The sequence below is a fragment of the Melitaea cinxia genome, chromosome 2 (genome assembly GCF_905220565.1).
Source record: "Melitaea cinxia chromosome 2, ilMelCinx1.1, whole genome shotgun sequence".
Taxonomy (NCBI): Eukaryota; Metazoa; Arthropoda; class Insecta; order Lepidoptera; family Nymphalidae; genus Melitaea; species Melitaea cinxia.
In genome coordinates this window covers 15,178,105-15,197,202 of record NC_059395.1, presented here as the reverse complement: position 1 = coordinate 15,197,202, position 19,098 = coordinate 15,178,105, and the positions used below count along the sequence as shown (strand labels likewise).

At 30.8% G+C, this 19,098-nt stretch overlaps 3 protein-coding genes and 2 long non-coding RNA genes across 5 annotated transcripts; 1 reads left to right on the top strand and 4 right to left on the bottom strand.

Annotated features, from left to right (window-relative positions):
- Positions 1-1,307: 1,307 nt before the first annotated feature.
- On the bottom strand, positions 1,308-2,338 carry LOC123665673. Its single transcript, XM_045599942.1, has 2 exons — positions 2,013-2,338; positions 1,308-1,891 (listed from the first exon to the last, which is right to left on the bottom strand). Exons 1-2 carry the CDS (start codon positions 2,176-2,178, stop codon positions 1,653-1,655), a joined length of 405 nt encoding a protein of 134 aa, XP_045455898.1. The 5' UTR covers positions 2,179-2,338; the 3' UTR covers positions 1,308-1,652.
- A 3,906-nt stretch (positions 2,339-6,244) lies between these two features.
- Positions 6,245-10,052, bottom strand: LOC123665666. Its single transcript, XR_006745097.1, has 4 exons — positions 10,018-10,052; positions 8,764-8,838; positions 8,185-8,268; positions 6,245-7,049 (listed from the first exon to the last, which is right to left on the bottom strand). It is a non-coding gene; the product is annotated as an uncharacterized LOC123665666 (long non-coding RNA).
- Positions 10,053-10,171: 119 nt separating this feature from the next.
- On the bottom strand, positions 10,172-11,235 carry LOC123665657. The gene is made up of 3 exons (XR_006745092.1): positions 10,958-11,235; positions 10,681-10,794; positions 10,172-10,465 (listed from the first exon to the last, which is right to left on the bottom strand). It is a non-coding gene; the product is annotated as an uncharacterized LOC123665657 (long non-coding RNA).
- Positions 11,236-13,867: 2,632 nt separating this feature from the next.
- Positions 13,868-15,943, top strand: LOC123665635 (protein-serine O-palmitoleoyltransferase porcupine). Its single transcript, XM_045599913.1, has one exon. It carries the CDS (start codon positions 13,934-13,936, stop codon positions 15,257-15,259), a length of 1,326 nt encoding a protein of 441 aa, XP_045455869.1. The 5' UTR covers positions 13,868-13,933; the 3' UTR covers positions 15,260-15,943.
- Positions 15,944-16,083: 140 nt separating this feature from the next.
- Positions 16,084-17,251, bottom strand: LOC123665646 (DNA repair protein XRCC2-like). Its single transcript, XM_045599923.1, has 2 exons — positions 17,162-17,251; positions 16,084-16,914 (listed from the first exon to the last, which is right to left on the bottom strand). Exon 2 carries the CDS (start codon positions 16,909-16,911, stop codon positions 16,108-16,110), a length of 804 nt encoding a protein of 267 aa, XP_045455879.1. The 5' UTR covers positions 16,912-16,914; positions 17,162-17,251; the 3' UTR covers positions 16,084-16,107.
- Between the last annotated feature and the right edge of the window lie 1,847 nt (positions 17,252-19,098).

Below are 19,098 nucleotides of genomic sequence, written 5' to 3'. Positions count from 1 at the left end.
TTTTGATTGAGATAATTTATTTTACAACATATCAAAAACACGTATACATTAACATAGTACACAATCACAATTGCTTCATGGCGGAACGCAATCCGTATTATCGGTATTTCAAGATCATAAATGTAACAATTTCCTAGTTTCACTACTTTGCGAAAATCGTAAATAAAAATTTTAAAAACCACATCTGTAATACAGTGAAACTAAAGTATTTTTAAAACAGAAGACTATTAAAGTATGTATTTTAAACGCCGCAACAATTAGTACCTATTTAGTTCTCTCTAGACTAGACCATAGACAAAGAGTATATAAGTAAAGAGGTGTCACTCCATAGACACGGTCGAGCTCCGGGTTCAAGGTTTTGCTATACTTCAAGTACCAACTTTGTGGTTGAGCTCTATTTTTTTCGTTAAATTGGTAATAATGAAGCATAGTGTTGTTACTGTTATCCTACCGGAAATCGATAATAGTGCGGAAAAAGGTCGATAAATTAGTCGATAAAATTATCGATGCTTTTTGAGCACAGGGTTCATAATTTTATAAATTTTATTTAAAATAAAAGGTTTTTTTGTATATATATAATGTATATTTAAAACTTCTTGGTATATACTACACTACTACTAAATTTCTTGGTACTACTACACTTAACCAGCGAAAAAAAATCTACATTTTAAACAAAAATGAAGGTAAAGGCCGGCGCCCATTGCCGGCACGGCACGGTGCGTCATAGCAAAGGATTTTAACACTAATTAAGTTATTTTGAACCTTATTTCAATGAGTTTAGAATTTATGTTACTTTATTTTGGTACCACGATGCCGCAACGTGCCGCAGGATGCTGCGGCATGACACGACACGCCACAGAATGCGGCGGCATGACGTGTCTTGCTTTTTCATTCCACGGGATGACGCGGCGCGCCATTGCATCCCGCGAGACGTGTGGGTCACTTTGGGGTCGAGGAATTATGATTGCTAGATAGTTGAAATAAGGTTGAAACTTGTGCAGCATTTCGGTGGGGCGCAGTCCGGTCTGTGCGCGGGGGCAAGGGAGGGAGAAAACACACTGGCGCGCGCCATTTTATGTCTGTCTCTCACAACACTGACTGCGCATGAAAAGTGATTAGCACGTGCGTACGCGATATAATAATATTACTTTCACGTAAAATACGGAAAAATGGATGAAGAAAAGCTTATTAATCTGGTTCGTTCGCATGAGTGTATCTACAATGTGTCCTCCCGTTTCTACATGGATCAACATATGAAAAGGAACGCATGGCTGAAAATTGCAGAAGAAATGAATAAAACCCGTAAGTTATTTTTTACTTATTTATTGTCAAAAATAGAAGCTAACATCTATTAACAATTTTATTTTGCCAGTACACGTTACCAACATTAGAAAAATATTCCGTGAAACAATCTCTTACAACCATCCCTTCGAGATTGTTGAACACTGTATCATTGGTTCTATCGATTGCATTATTAGTATTAGAGCTAAGCGCCTCCATAGAATGACCATCAATGATAAAGTTATGCAAACACGTGCTTGCTAGTATGATGTTGTTAATGTACTTTGGTTGAACTTTTATACCTTTTTGAAATAATTCAAATCTTTCTTGTAACATCCCAAAAGCATTTTCTACAATACGCCGTGCTCTACTTAAGCGATAATTGAATATCCTTTTTTTTCATCATTTAAAAGATGTGAGGGGTATGGTCTCATAATATTTTCTGTTAGTGGAAAGGCTTCATCGGCGACAAATACGTGGGGTAATTTTTGAGTTGAATGTGGTAAAGCCTTTTCCGGTGGTATGCATAAAAACCCATTACGTAGTTTCGAACCAAATTTAGAGCTTTGGAGTATACCGCCATCGCTATTTCGACCATATGCTCCGACATCTACAATCACAAATTTGTATTTTGCATCCACGACAGCTAATAAAACGATGCTAAAAAAACTTCTTGTAGTTGATATACATACTTCCACTGTTATTAGGAGCTCTAATCTTGAAATGCTTACCATCTATTGCCCCAATGCAGTTAGGAAAATTCCAAAATTTATCAAAGTCGGTTGCAATTGACTGCCATTGTTGGCTCGTGGGTTTCGGCAATGCAGTCGACCTTAATACAGTAAATATTGCTTTACAGGTTTCGTGGACTATATTACGCACGGTAGTGAATCCCATACGATAGCTAAAAGCTAAAGACTTAAAAGAAGCTCCTGTAATTAAATACCTGTAACAAAACAAAAAAAAATCATTAAGCCGGGTCTAGACATGTATTATTTGCACGATCCGATCACCGTATCCGCGTATCATGATCGCATATGTGGACGGGTAAACGCGTCATTACCCGTCCACATATGCGATCATGATCATGATCATTACATACATACATATGCGATCATGATACGCATCGAGGATACGAATACGGTGATCGGATCGTGCAAATGATACATGTCTGGACCCGGCTTTAGTAAACGACTTAAAAGCGTGTGTTATTTGAAATACTTCATTCTTGTTACAGATGAAGAATGCCAGAAGGCGTGGAGCTGCCTTCGTAACAATTATAGAAAAGCCTTAAAAAACAGGGTGTACAAAAGCGGTGACGCTGCCAAAAAGAGACGACCAATTAAATTTGAAAAGGAACTTGAATTTCTGCAAAAGTTTTTTCAAGATAGACCTCAGCTCTCAAATTTAGACTCTTCTTCCGAAGATACACAGCTTTCCGAAGATACGCAGCATATTGAAAATACACAACCTCCCGAAACAGCATCAACTGTTCCTTTTCCTGGAGCACAATCACCTATATCTCCAATGTCGTTTTTATCACAGGCATCAGATTCTAGACCAGTTAGACATGATCGTCAGCGATCATACATGTCATCGGAAGCACAGCATACGGAAACAACAGCAGAAATATTAAAAAAATACATTGAAAACCAAAAAAAGGAACAACATCCTATGGAGATATTTTTTCAGGCAATGGCGGCAACAGCGAAGACTTTGTCACCAAAATTACAAGCTGAAATAAAACGCGATGTTTTACATATTGTTACTGATGCAGAAATAAAGCATTTGGAAAATGTGGAGTTAACTTCAGTTGTGCAGCCAAGTCGTCCTTCAACATCAAGTTCAGGATTCGATATTTCAAATGAATTACATTCATCTCAGCAATACGTACCAACTTCTGTTGCCAGAACCCATAATACAATAATCGAAAGATCAAATCCTTTACACAATTTTTGTTCATTTAGTAAGGCCGAACAACAATATAACACCGAACCAAACTATGGTGCTACACATATAGAATACATACCTACTGCTATATCCAGACGTCATAATAATAATGATATACATGACAATAACTCCAATAGTGAATTGGCGGACTATGAAAATTCATAAAATTTTATAATACTTTCATTTTTGTCATAATGTACTGTAGGTACACAACTGGATTGATGGTCAAGTGCCACCATGTAGCAGTTGTGGTAGATAGCTGATTATAAAAATAAATAATTACTAAATATATCAAGACTTTTAATTTAATATTAGTAAATGCTCCGTGGTGTCACCTGCCGCTCATGAGCGCATGTCTTGCTTCCATGAGCGCGAACACAGAATACCCTTATACAATTACCTTAATGACAAACAGCTATCCACATACCATAACTTAGATTGTAATATATAATAGCTAGAACAAGTTAGCTGGGAAGCTGTATGTATTACGCGTTGGTATATGAATCATTGTAATGTAATATATACTTACCTTAAACATACAGACAATCTCTCGGTAACAGGTATAGGCGATCGAAAATTAGTTTTGTTTTTCTTTATATGCGATTTTAGCAAATGACTTAACTTTTCAAATTTTTCATAGTCCATTCTGTAATAATCATAGAATTTTCGCATGTCGTATCTCAAATCATTAAACAAGTTGCTGAATTCACCATTTGTAGATCTTGTTCTCCATAAATTATGCACCCAGAATTGTCTTTTCGTCAAATTAGCACTTCTTATTTGTCTCTCTTCATCTTCAGCTAGAAGTGCTATTAAAACTAAATCCCAGTCAACCATAACGACACAACCAAAATCGAACACGCGCGGAGCAAAACTGATGGATGCCAGAGTGACTGGGCTTTCAGAAGGATGCCACGGCATGCCACGGAACGCCACGGGATGCCGCAGCACGCCGCGGGATGTTACAGCACGCCGCGGGTTGCCTCTGCACAACCTGCCGTGCCATGCCGTGCCACGCCGTCAGTGGGCGCCGGCCTTAATTGTTACAATTAAACATTACAAACATAATTATTATTTTGCCCTGATCACTAGTGTCTCGGTAGACATCACCTATCTATTATGTCATCGGCTTTATAAAATAAATATCACAACAAATTATTTAACCTAATGTTCCTAGTGTAGGCCGAGAGGAAAAAAAGCCGGACAAAACTCTCGGTAGTCTTTTCAAATTTAAAGTTGTTATACAAAAAAGTTACATTATTGAAGGCATGTCGATCACAACAGCTAACAAACAAATTTTATATTTTCGTAAACATACTGCGATACATCCCACAGCTCTCAGCACATTCTAGGCCTCTTTATTCAAGTAGGAGAAGGATCGGAGCTTAATCCACCATTACAAAACAAATTAAATAGTAATTATCAAACAATAACAAACACTTTTACAAAACAAATTAAATAATAACAACTATTAATTATCAAACAATAACAAACAAAATGATTTAAAACATAAAAACATGTTAACAAAACAAATTCTTAATTATTAAGATATTAATTAATATTTAATTATAACATAGATGATTTACAAACATAACATAAACTTCTTTATAAAACAAATTAAAATCAATAAATATAATATCTTATAACATAGATGATTTACAAGCATAAACTTATTTACAAAACAAATTAAAATAAATAAATATAATATCTTATAACATAGATGATTTACAAGCATAACATAAACTTATTTATAAAACAAATTAAAATCAATAAATATAATATCTTATAACATAGATGATTTACAAGCAAAAACTTATTTACAAAACAAATTAAAATAAATAAATATAATATCTTATAACATAGATGATTTACAAGCATAACATAAACTTATTTATAAAACAAATTAAAATCAATAAATATAATATCTTATAACATAGATGATTTACAAACATAACATAAACTTCTTTATAAAACAAATTAAAATAAATAAATATAAATAAATAAATATCTTTTTTTTTCTTTTTCTTTGATATGTATTATTTCTGTTTTTGGTGTACAATTAAGTGTATTATTATTATTATTATCTTATAACATACACACAGTCATATATTCCTATGTTAAGCAACTTAATGCTTGTGTTACAGGTAACAACTGACTGTACATTTTTTGAAATAAATAAACAGAAATAATATATATATATAAATATATAAATACACGTAGTACATTCAATCTCAGGCGGGAATCGAACCTGCAACCCGTGGAACAGTAAGTAACAATAACAAAAAAGATGATTTAAAAGCATAACAAACATTTACAAAACAAATTAAATAGTTTCTAATAGTAATTGTCAGCCAATAACAAAAAAGATGATTTTAAAGCATAAAAAAAATATTAACAAAACAACTTAAATAGTAACAAATAGTAATTATCAAAAATTAACAAACAACATGATTTAACACTTAACGTAGCATAGTCACAAAAAAATCAACTCTTAAAAAGTGATACAAATGAAATGATCTCGCAAAACAGTAATTATCAATCAATAACAACCAAGACGATGAATTTGACCCATAACATATTCACAAAAATCTAAAATTTTTAAACGTTACATATGTAACGATCCAACATACAGTAAATAACAAACAAACATAACATATATATACAGATATTATCTAAGTAAAAACAACTCTGAAAAGCGTTATATAATGATCCTAGGCATACAGATAAAAAACATAATGATTTACAAACATAATAAGAACATATTTAGAGTAATCTTCTAAATTCTTATTTTTGTATTATTAAATGTTTGTAGTAGGTAATTCCATAAAGTACTACCGATTTTAAAAATTCTTTCACGGGATGCTACAATTCCATGTACGCCATTTAATGGTATGTGGATAAACGAACAGCGGATTATGGGAGAAAACGAAATAGCGAAAATCGCGTAATCTATGTGAACGAAGCCACAGCGGAAATTTTTTTTTGTTTCTAAGCTAAAATATACACATTTAAAAACTTGGAAAACAAAAAACATTGCAAAGACATTAGATGTCAAGAAGAACTGCCAATATGTATGTTTTCTACAAACATTGTTTTATAGTACTGACAATATAAATATTCAACAAGAATCTTAAAAATTGTTATCTAAGCTTTGTCTTGATCACATTATTCTAATTGTATATTTTTGTCTTTACATGATTTTCTAATGAATAATAAACAAAGATTATGAATTAATTGATTTGTTTTTTTCTATAAAATGCTCATTACTTAATTGCAAACTAGTCTACTGCTTTATATTTTTAATTTGTAAGTCCTGAGATATAATAGCTTTGAAATGAATTTGGCTCTTGTTTACAAAATGACATAAAGGTTTAGAAGGAAAGCACAATGAGCTCGAATCTTTCCACCATTCTTTAAAACTAATATAATTGTTTAAGTTGTCTACTGGTTTATCAACTTTTAACGAATCTTTACATTTCTGACATTTCGTTCTATCTAATAATTTTGCAGCTAAATAACCACTAACATATACTATTGGCTGCTCCAAAAAGTTACATAAATCATTTTCATATAAAAAGAAATCGATTTCATTGGGCAAAGACAAAACAGGATAAACTATCTCATCAACAACTTGAATGTCATCATTATTATTTCTATTAGGCATGTCAGTGCGGACCCTGCTAATATCGTTATAAGCTACAAACAATTTATTAGTGTCTTCCTCACAGTTCGCATTTCGACTGCCAAACGCTTTAAGCTTAATTTAGTTTGAGTCAAATGACTCAGCAGGATCTTCTCACGTTCAGTTAATGTAGAATCTGAAATTTAAAAAAAAATCCTGTTATTATATATACATTTTTTTGTTGAAAGTATACAATATTATGTATAATGTGATCTTCCTTTAATTTCATAAATTTTTACTTAAATATAATATTATAAAATAATTTATTGCTTTTATTATATTAAGATACATTTATTATTTTTATTTCAATATTAAACAACGCTAATATTGATATATTTTATTAGTGATTGTTACAGTTTAATATGTATTTAATTTTGCTTTAAATAATAACACAAGTATACGAAAAAGGGATGCCCATTGCATGATACAATTGGAATCATTGAATGTAATTATTATTTTTTTCCCTTTTTCTTCAATTTACTTGAAATATTATAACAATAAAATATACGTATTTGATTACTAAGGAAAGAGCTATATCTAAATAAATTATTTTGTCATTCTATTTTTTAAACTATACTATACTTTAATAGTATAATATCGAAATATATATATATATAAATGTATAAAATATAGATAAATGAAACTGTTAAACATTAATGTTAATGCATATTTAACAAAACTAAGCAAACTTTTGATTTATAAAACGTAAATTATTGAAGCAGTATAATTAAAAATTGATTTGACTCTCATATGCTTGATATTAGTCAAATGTGTACCGGGCTATTCATAGGTATAATGAAATAAATAATTTTCCCATAGAAAGAGTGTGTGCTTCTATTAATAACTGGCCTCAACTTTTAAGTGCAGCCAATGCAGACCACTTCGGATTAGCTTTATTTTCATAGAATTATATTAATGTATTAAACTAACACACTGTAATAGTAATAAATGTTATGTGCAACAGAATAAATGTTTTTTTTTTTCTTTATAACAATATTCAGGACATATATAAATATATATTGGCATTATATATTGGCCTGCAGTGTATATATATATATATATTATGGATAGATAATAACTACTACTATTTACATAGTCTACCACATAACTACACTACATTAATAACTACCACAACTTAATCCCTTGTAGTTGAAGTTGTAAATTATGATTTGAAAATAATTTCAATAAAAATAATTTAAAAAGGAGTAGGCTACAAAGAACTATACTGAATTACGTTCTTTGCTACATTAAAAGATTGTTGAAAATTATACCTCTATTTCTATTAGGTTTTCCCACAATTCTTTCATAGTTGCGAACAGGAACTTTAACATTTTCTACTGATTCATTCTGGGAAACTGTAATTACATTGATAAAAGTGAACAATAATAAATAAATATCTTTAACACATACACACGGTTGTCTTTTCCTAAGGTAAGCAACTTAACACTTGTTTTATAGACAACAACCAACATGCATATATATATATATATATATATATATATATAAATTATAACATAATTATGTATAGTAATACACCCAGACTCAGGCAGGAATCGAACCTACAACCCCCGGAGCAGAAAATAGAACCAGCACAACTGGAATAACAGGCTACTCATCTAAATGTATAAAATTCAATTTTGAGACAAATAAACATTTAAAAAAAAAATTAATACATAAAAATGTTTTAGTTGCTTGTGTAGTAACATATACAGTTAGAGAAATATTTTATATAATAAAGTGAACTTGTGTCATAAAATTAAATGCTAATTAGCTATATGCTTATAGTAGACATGTTACTTGTTAATGTTTTATGTAATCAAAAATGTGAAATTTTCATTTGTTATTCTTACCTAGTGTTTTTTCAAAAGTAAGTCCTTGTGGTGGCTGCGAAGTAGAGGGCAAAGGGAGAAAGCTGTATTCAGCATCTGAAAAATAGTAGTACAATATCTAAATATATCTAGTATCTATTACTTGTTAATTTTTTTTTTACATTTTCCATTATTTACTCACACTTAAATTATCTGAATTTTATTTTCTACTAGCTTGTACCCGCAACTTTGTCCGCGTGAAATAGTTACTTTGGGCTAGCTGGGGAAGGTCTCAAAAGGAAAAAATCCGATTTTGAAACATTCTTCATTGGTGGTCCACTCTTATTGGTCTTTGCGTGATAATATATAGCCTATAGCCCTAGCCTTCCTTGATAAATGGGTTATCAAATACTGAAAAAAAATTCAAATTGGTCCAGTAAGTCCAGAGATTAGCGCATTCAAGAAAACAAACTCTTCAGCTTTATACTAATAGTATAGATTTGATATGAAATTATTTTTATTTTAAAATTAAAGTTAATGATTACTTATCTTGTTATATAGAAGATGAAAATGATTATTTTCCGAAGGTGTTATTCATAATCATTTTATAGAAAAATAAAACTAAAAATCTTATACTGCATTGGATCATTTGTATCATATGTTGTGAATCGTTGCATATATGTGTTAAAAGATATTAAAGATTCTCAGAAAGTGTTTTACATATATCTCTCATTTTATCAGCGATATGTATATCAATCAGCCTTAGATATCTGATATCTAAGGGCTAATATTATCTAGGTAAATGTATAAATAATAAATTAAATATATATCAGATGATTTTTTAGAACATTGACTAACAATAATCTATTATATGATATTTATTACAACTGAGATTGTACTGCCATTATTAGTACAAAATATATTTAAAATTTATCTTTTTCTATACAGTACAATTGTGAACATTTGTATGACTTTCATATAATCTCATCTTTATTTTTTATTTTTTAAATTTCCAGTACATACTTACAATTAGTAAGACAGAGTTTTTGAAACAAGACATTGTTTTCAAGAAAACTTTTTGTCATTTATTAAAAATGTATAAGACTTGCAACAGCAAGTTATTAAAATTATAAGTAAGTTCATTTAATTAATAATAAAAATCTTAATTTTATCCATCATTAAAAATATATTACATAACCAAACATGAACTAACAAGATGCTGTACCTCTTAAAAACACTTGTTACTTCTAACAACATAACATAAATAAATATAATATAATAAAGTAGTTTACTCACTTTTAGATAAAATATTTTCATTCCATTGCACATTCTTTGAATTTGTTATATCTTGAAAACTAGAAAATAAAAAAGAATTTATCATAAACATCAATTAGCATATTATGAACCAGAAATAAGGCTAGACAAATAGCTAAACAAGAACATCGAGAAAAAATAATTGTAATGTAATTTATAATTATCATAAAAATATAAAAAAAATTTGCACCTTTCAAGACTTGAGATTTTTCTTTTCCTTCACCATATAAAGGAAAATCTACCAAGAGACTGTCATCCAATGGTTGTGGCAAATTTAATTTTGGAATAGCATTTTTAATTAATCTATTGCCCTTTGTATTAAAATACTTTTTTTCAAAGTGATATCCACACAAATATTTAATTTCATGCAATTTTTTAACGGGTATGTAAGCAGTCTTCATTCCCAACTGCTTTGACCCAAGAACGACACCTGAGTAGAATTTTAATCGTCAATTTAAATTAAAAGTTTAAATTTTACATAGTCTACAACTAGTTTTCTAGTATACATAAGTATGTATAATACTTTAATGTTACTTTATTACTACAGTTAGCTATTTACTGTTATAAAAATTTTAAGTAGAATTTATTTAAATATTGTATTGTTCTATTGTTAACACCACAGAGCATAGTAATATTTACACTAACCGATCTGGATCAAGTGGAAACTTCTTCAAAAATACATTGGCTCCAGTCCAGGGGTCCTCTTTAGACCACAAATAGGACATTTTTGATATCTCACATTACGTTTCACTGTATTTTCTAAAGGAATGAAAACAGAAAAATATAGTATAAGTAATAAAAATATAGGTATAACTATAAAATACTGTTATTTTCTGTTGATATAGATATTAAGAACTTATTTTCAAAAGCAAAATTACTTCGTTCGACCAAAAAGACCAATGATTCAGGTTCAAATACAAACCCATGGTAAATCCCTAGAAGCGACGAATAATATTCTCACAATAAAGTATTAGGGCTCAGAAAATATATATGCAGAAAAAACTAAAAATCCAAAATTCCGGGCGTGGTTACTCGGTGGTTGCAATATAATATGGCGGTTAGGAAATAATTGTTCGAGTCAAAATTTGACAATTACGACGTTTCCGACGTTTAAATTTTTTCATTTTGACGTACAATTTTGCCAATTTATATAAAAATTCAAGTTTGGTATACAAAGTATAGCAAAAAAAGTGTCGCCCTACTGACCATAGAGTAGAATAAATATTAAAAGGAACTCTTAACTCTAGACGTTAAACGGTTAAACTGGGTTAAACTGAACGCGAAACTCGAAAGCGATAAGTACGACAGTACGAATATTGCAACTTAGAAAATTTTCTATTTTCATTATATAACCAAAACCAAATAATAACTGAATAACATAAAGGAGAATAGATATTTTTATCAATATACTATTAAACTTAATGCCTAATAGAAAGCTATGTACTGTGTGGCTACGGTACTAAAGAATATAGCCACCTCCTCTCTTCCCGTGGGTGTCGTAAGAGGCGACTAAGGGATAACACAGTTCCGCTACCACCTTGGAACTTAAAAAGCCGACCGGTGGCGGGATAACCATCCAACTGCTGGCTTTGAAATACACAGGCCGAAGACGGGCAGCAGCGTCTTCGGTGCGACAAAGCCAGTACTGCGGTCACCAACCCGCCTGCCCAGCGTGGTGACTATGGGCAAAACACATGAGTTCACGTTATTTTTGGCGTAAATTGTGGAGGCCTATGTCCAGCAGTGGACTGTATAGACTGTAATGATGAGAAAGCTCTTTCTGAACTCGTGCACTGGTTTAGTGTGAATAACTTACTTCTGAATAGTAAAAAAACTAATTGTATCAAATTTTCTGCTCCAAATGTAAAACAAATTGACATGCATCCAAAACTCAATAGTGATAAATTGAACTTAGTTAACTCAACCGTTTTTCTAGGAATCACCATTGATTCAAAGTTGCAGTGCAGACTAAGTTCTGCAGAGTACGTGGTTAAAAGAATAAGGTTATTAACAGATGTGGATACAGCTAGATTGGTTTACTTCAGCTACTTCCATAGTCTAATGTCCTATGGCATTTTGCTATGGGGCAATGCGGCTAATATTAATGTCATTTTTATTCTTCAGAAAAGGGCTATCAGTTATGTACGATTTTATTTTTGTGTTACCCACACATAAGGAATTCTAAACATTTTTGAATATCATATCAAAAATTGACCGCTCCAGCGGGGTTCGAACTCGCGTCTCCGACTGACCATGTCGGCGCTCTAGCCAATTAAGCTATGGAACGATGTCGGGTACATAGATCGAAATTTTTGATATGATGATTTTATTTTCGGTTTAAGCAAACCGTGGCGCCGTCTATAGTGAGTCCGACACGGTCAGTCGGAGACGCGGGTTCGTCTCATACGTCTCGGTGAGAACCACCACGTTGGACAAGACCCTACGGGTGCTCCGGTCCTTGAGCGGTAGATGCACCGTAAGCGCAAGCCCCTTACCTTCTTTTGACGCAGGTTCTCACCGGGTACGTAGCCAGGTGTAATTTTGATTGGCAGCCTCCCGTAACCCGGTGATTCTTAGCACCCTCTACCCCACCTTTACCGTGGCCACTGCCGTAGCCGCGAATAGTGGGGCTATCTGGAACTGAGTGCCGAAACTTTTGACGCGAACTCATAGGGGTTTTTGCCCATAATCACCACGCTGGGTTGGTAACGCTACTGCCCGTCTTCGGCCAACAATACTTAGGCGTTAACGTGAACGCTGAACTCGATCGCTTGTTAGTAGACGTAACTTTGAAACCTGAAATCCAATCTTTCATTCACAGAATGTAAACATTTCTGGCTGAACTTTGTACTCAGTTAAAGACACGTTTGCCACTGAACAATATTTTTAAAGACTTATAGTTTCTGGATCCACAGTATGTGGTTTACAAAGATTTTGCGTCAACTTTAAACGCCGCAAAAAAAATCCCTATCATAGTGGACGAAAAAATATTCAAAATTTAGAATACGAACTTCGACAAATTAAATTTGACACAAAAGTAAGAGATTTGTTAGAATCAGGTGGAAGTAGCACCACCAGCACAATTTTGAGTGTGGACAAATTTTGGGGAACAATTGGAAAAATGCTGGACGCGAAAGGGGCAGAAAAATATCCAAATATTGCAAATTTCGCTAAAGCCTTATTAATTTTGGCGATGTCAAAGGCTTGGTGCGTGAGAATATTCTCGCAAGTAAACTTAAAGAAAACCAAAATAAGGAATAGGTTCTTAAATAAACACGTGTCAGCTATAATTATCACAAAAGAGGGGATAAAGGAACACGGAGATTGCGTCTCCTTTAAACCAAATAAAAATATGTTAAAAAACATGTCGTTTAAATCTATGGACATGAAGAATGAAGACGAAAATTTGGAGGCAAATGTTGATACAAACCTGTGATACAAACTAATAGTACCTAACTACCTAGTATGTAGTAGATGTAATACTGATTTTCGAAATTGTAAAATTATTATTTTTTTTGTGTTGATTAAAGAAATTACGTTTTATTCGTTGTTTTTTTTTTTTACTTTCCATGGTGGCATATTTTTGGCGTTTTTGTCGTCAAGTGTGGCAGATTTGGCAGATTATTTACCCAGTCTGTGGCAGATTCGCCATTTTTGAGACGGTCACACTGGTGTTGTGTACCTTCTATCTTTTGATTTTGATCAATCTTTTGATCAATTCGTGATATTTTGAAATAATTGTTAAACAATTCGATGGGAAAGTAAATTATTTTACAAAAAAAAAAAAGAAGTAGTAAGAGATTTCATAGTTGGATATTTGTATAATTATATCCATTATTGTGTGAGATGTAATATATTTTATTCATAAGAAAGCTAGCGTATTAGCCGGTGTGTTAACATGGATGAAGAAGATGAATACATTGAAAATACATGGACTTATATTTCTTTGTGTGGTGAACCTACGCTATACGAAGGACTACGTTTCGCCAAGGATTTAATTATAGCAAATGTCTGTTTACGCCTTATTATTCAGTGCATCTCTATGCCCCACAATGTAAGACACAGTTTGTCTCTCGTCTTAGGTAGTTTTCTTCTTTATTACAACATCGGCTGGGCGCTTACTTGGATTTTTGGACTTACCATCGGAACGTATTTACTCATATTTTTGTTATCAATTTTTACGAAAAAATCAAGAGGTTTCTTTATATCTTTCTGTGTTATTGTTTTCTTACTATCATGTGAAATATATTTAATAAACCCAAAGACATGGCAGCAAATAAGGGGTATTCAGATGATTGTCGCCATGAAAGTTATTTCTGTAGCTATTGAATTGGACAGAAATTTGTATAAACAAATGTTAAATCCACTTGAATTTGGAGGGTACGTACTTTGTCCAGCTAATTGTATTCTTGGCCCGTGGATTTCATTTCACTCTTATGATCAATACCTTCATGTAAAATTTTTGACTAGGAGATGGATAAAAATAATATTTGTTAATCTTTTTATTTCTATGGTGTTTTTAGTTTTATCTAATTGTATTGTGCCTTGGTACATAGATGATAATGTAACTAAATGGTTAACTGCTTATCGAGATGCTCAAGCTTTCAGGATGTCTCATTATTTTGTCTCAAGTATGTCTATTGTATCTATGATAAGTGCTGGGTTTGGATTAACAAATGATTGCCATTCAGATATACAAGTGACCAAGCCACTCTATATTGAATTGCCACGGTCTCTTGTACAAGTTGTTATTTTTTGGAATATACCAATGCATCAGTGGTTAAAGAATTATGTGTTTAAAACATGCCAACCATACGGTCAATTTATTTCAATACTTACAACATATGCAGTATCATCTTTGTTACATGGTTTTAATTTTCAATTCTCTGCAGTACTGCTTAGCATTGGGACATTCTCTTATGTGGAGTACAACTTTCGTTACAAAGTTGCATTAGCTCTAGAGGTTTGCTGTTTAGCTAACCCTTGTGTAAAACAATGCGATCATAAGTATAAGAAAAACAGTTTCTTAGCAGTTTTTGTCAATACCTTATTTTCTATTCTAACCATTATACATCTTGCTTACCTTGGAGTTATGTTTGAAGCATCATTTTCTGTTCAAGAATCAGGGTATTCATTTTACCATACAGTCAACAAATGGGAAAATCTTAACTACTTTAGCCATGCCTTGGCAGCATTTATGTATTTAATTTATTTAATGATGTGATATTAATTATAATTAAGAATAATCTCAAATGATAATCTTAAATTGCTTATGATCTCTCTATTGGCTTAGATTAATGTGTGAATAATAATGTTATTGTTAGTTTTATTAACATGTAAGCTTAAATATTTTTTACAGATTAGAAATAAGGTTCAAATATCATGGTAGGTAAACTTAAATAGTAAACCTTATAAAATGAAAAGAATATTTTTGTTAAAATTTCTTTTACACAATGAAATAACTTTAAATATTTTAGAATTAGTAGGCAATAATTTTTCTTAACTCTTCAATGCACATTAAATATTAAAATATAGCGAGTACTCATATATAATTTAAAAAATTCTAATGTTCTCTGATACTATTGTAGAACTATTCCTTAATATGTCACAATTTAGCACAGTCGGAATAAATATTAAGTTTTTTAAGTAACATAGAAAATGTGAGAATATTTCACAAAAATTAAAGTAATTGGATTAATTACATAACTTGGTTATGTCTTTATCAACCTAGTTGAATTGATGAAAATATACTTATCAACACTTAACATGCACAAGCCTGGTATATTAAAATAAGATATAAATATGAAAATCTTGGCATTAAAATGTTATTGAATTTGAATTGAAGATAGAATTGTGTAATATTACTTTTTCACTTTACTTTAAAAAAAAAATTACTCTTGAGATTGTTTACATTTGTCTTATTTATAATTATCTATTAAACACTGCACAAAAAATAATAGTGGTACTAAGTTTCTTAAACAATTCTTTTTTCTAATATTTCTACCCTTTACTTATCTAATATATTCCCGACTGCCAAATAAAACTCCATTCTTATAAAAAAATATATTTTTCCTATAACCACACTATTTCATCATCAAGTATATTAAATTCTTTTTTAAATTGTCCATTGAATGTCCTAACATTAATGAAATTAGCATCCTTATCATTATAGACAATCTGTATTCTGTAATTGATTTGTTCTGATGCTGTGTGTTCACAGCAAGGTTTTAAGTTTTCAATGGATTCTTTACTAGTGCTGAAATATTCTGGTCTTCTGTATAGAACTGTTATTTTAAAATCTTTTACTACTTTTTGAATTATTCGGAGTAATTTTTTGATGTATGAATCCATTTTAGTAACTTTCTGTAAATTCTGTTCATCCCAATAAAAAGCTGTTAGTGTATCAAATATACAAAGTGATACATTAGGATTTTTAACTAAAAAAGACTCTAAATTTTGAATGCTAACATAGAATTGAGTTATATTATAAATTTCTAAAATAAACAAGTTTTCCAACATAGAACTCAGTAAAGTATTTATAACATTGTAGTCATGACATGGTTTATTTGTACTCTTCAAACGTTTTACCAATTTAGTTTTCGCTAAAGTTATAATATAATCCAATGTCAATTTACCATCAGTATTAAAAACTATAATGCTAGCTTGAGGTCCATTTAAATCATTAGGCATTAGAGATTCGCATATTAAATCTGCAAGGAGACAAGATGCACTTCCCTCACTGTATAATTCAATAACATCTCCTAGTTTTGGTCCATTTTCAAAAATGATTGGATAAAATCGTTCAATACTTGTTTTTTTTGATAACCGCGCTAATAATTGAATACCTGATTCCACTTTACACTTTGTAGACGCCATAACCTACAAATTTAACACGACATATATTATTTCATATAACGACAAAAACATGATCTATGTAATCTATTTTTTAAACACTAACAACTAGAATTGCTATATAAATGTATAGTTAAAACATTTTCGTAATCTTGATAAGTTGATATACAAGATTATAATTTGACTTCCTTATTAAATAATTATGAAAATTTAGGGATGATCCAATATGAGTAATATAAACTGATAATTTTATATTATTCTGTGATTTACTAACGAAATCGTTTCTGAAAATATGAATTTACAAGTTTTAACTGGTTTTAACTTTGCCGCTGTACCCAACAGGGCTGCCAGGTGCACAAAAAGCATAGAGAAAAGTAATATACTTAAAATAGAGAGCCCACTCTGCGATTATTTTTGCCAACACCACATTAACGCCATCTGTAAATCTTGACCCTACACTAACCCATCCCTTTTGATATCATGAAAATAGATTAAGTACATATTAAGTAGATTGATTTTAGATCTGTAAATATAGTGATGAAAATTCGTCGATTATTTGGAAAAATTACATTACTCAAAATTTGCTAAAAGTATAATTAATAATTATTACTGGAAAGTCTGTAACCAACATTATTTTTATATGGATAAAAAATCTTTATAAAATTGCCGAAATAAGTTCAAAGAATTGTTTTTAATTATATAGAACAATTACTTTTCTTGCTAGAAATGACCCCTTTTTATAATTAGGTTAAAATAAAAATGATAACTTGATCTTTATAACCTTTAAAATGCTATAATTATAACACTTACGTCTAGTATAACCATTATAAGGAAAATTAAGTTGAATAAAATAAAAACTTTAAATGTGTGTATTGCAAAATTTGCTATTTTTGAATAATGCCATTTTTCTATTTAACCAACGAATTATAATCTATTAATATGAAAATAATGAAAGCAAAAAAATATACTTAACATCACTGTATTTACAAATCTAAAAACAAACTACTTAAATTAGTAGTAGTCTAGTAGGGGTGATAATTATCGTTCTAAGTGACAAATAAATAAAAGAAAATGTTATTTTATACCTTTATTGTGTCTTTTCTTTTTATAATACAATTGTGCACTAATTTTGAAGAAATCGTCGCCATCATATGTAACTTTGCCACATAAAATTCGATTTATTGTCCGACACCAACTATAAATTAATAAATTTATGGAATTGTCATCAAAATATTCTTTTAATTTTTTTCTATGATTTTCACAAGTAAATATAGAGCAGTTTAATGTCTCATTTATTAATTTAATTGTTTTTCTAACATTTTTACCTTCCATGCCATCTTTTAACATCGTAGATGTTATGTTTTGTAGTTCTGCAAAATAATTATTTATATCTATTGAGGGATATACAAGCCACTGTCTGTTGTCATGTTCTTTTTCTAATATATATTGATTTTGAGTTAAATTTTCTTCATCAATTAATTGGCTTCGACAAGTTTTGCATGCTTTACATATATATTTTAAACATTTCCTCAACACCCAACCACATACATAACTTCTATGCAGCAGACCTTCTTGTGAGTTATAATTACTTAACAATGATTCATTTATAATTATTTCCTGAGGAAGATCTGCATTTGAACATTTCAAATTTGACTTTTCACTTTCTTTTAAGAGAAAGTCTAATGATTGGAAATATGATGCCATATCATCTTCACAGTTTGTTTTTACAGATTGTGCACAGCAAAAATTATTAAGTAATAGAGATTTATAGGCTCCTTCAAAATTTATAGAATTAGGCGACACATTTCTCACCCCTAGACTTCTAACATTTCCAAAAAAGTTTTCGATTGGATCTTGATTGAAATTCCTGGTAAGCATAGTGTCAAAGCCATATTTTTGATTTAAAATTTTCCACAGTGCTTGCATCCCTTCAATTGTTTTTATCAAATTATTTATAGATGGTACTTTACGCTCGATCAATCGAATTTTACTTTTTTCATGTTTAATTTCCACAAAATTCATATTTTTTAAAAATACAATCGCATCTTGCCAAAGTTTATGATGAGGAGAGTTCCATTTCACTCCTGCTCTATAAATTTTCCCGTTTAAAACATTAAATGTGTTGGAGTTCAAGGAATCAAAGAGTTTATCCATTAATAGCACGAAGGGTATTAATGCACGACATTCTGGATCTAATTTACCAGCATCACA

Coding starts and splice junctions, on each gene's coding strand:
- LOC123665673 (XM_045599942.1), bottom strand. CDS start 2,178: ATGGGATTCACTACCGTGCGTAATATAGTCCACGAAACCTGTAAAGCA. Junction 1,892..2,012: donor CTGCATTGGGGCAATAGATG/GTAAGCATTTCA, acceptor TTGTGATTGTAG/ATGTCGGAGCATATGGTCGA.
- LOC123665635 (XM_045599913.1), top strand. CDS start 13,934: ATGGATGAAGAAGATGAATACATTGAAAATACATGGACTTATATTTCT.
- LOC123665646 (XM_045599923.1), bottom strand. CDS start 16,911: ATGGCGTCTACAAAGTGTAAAGTGGAATCAGGTATTCAATTATTAGCG.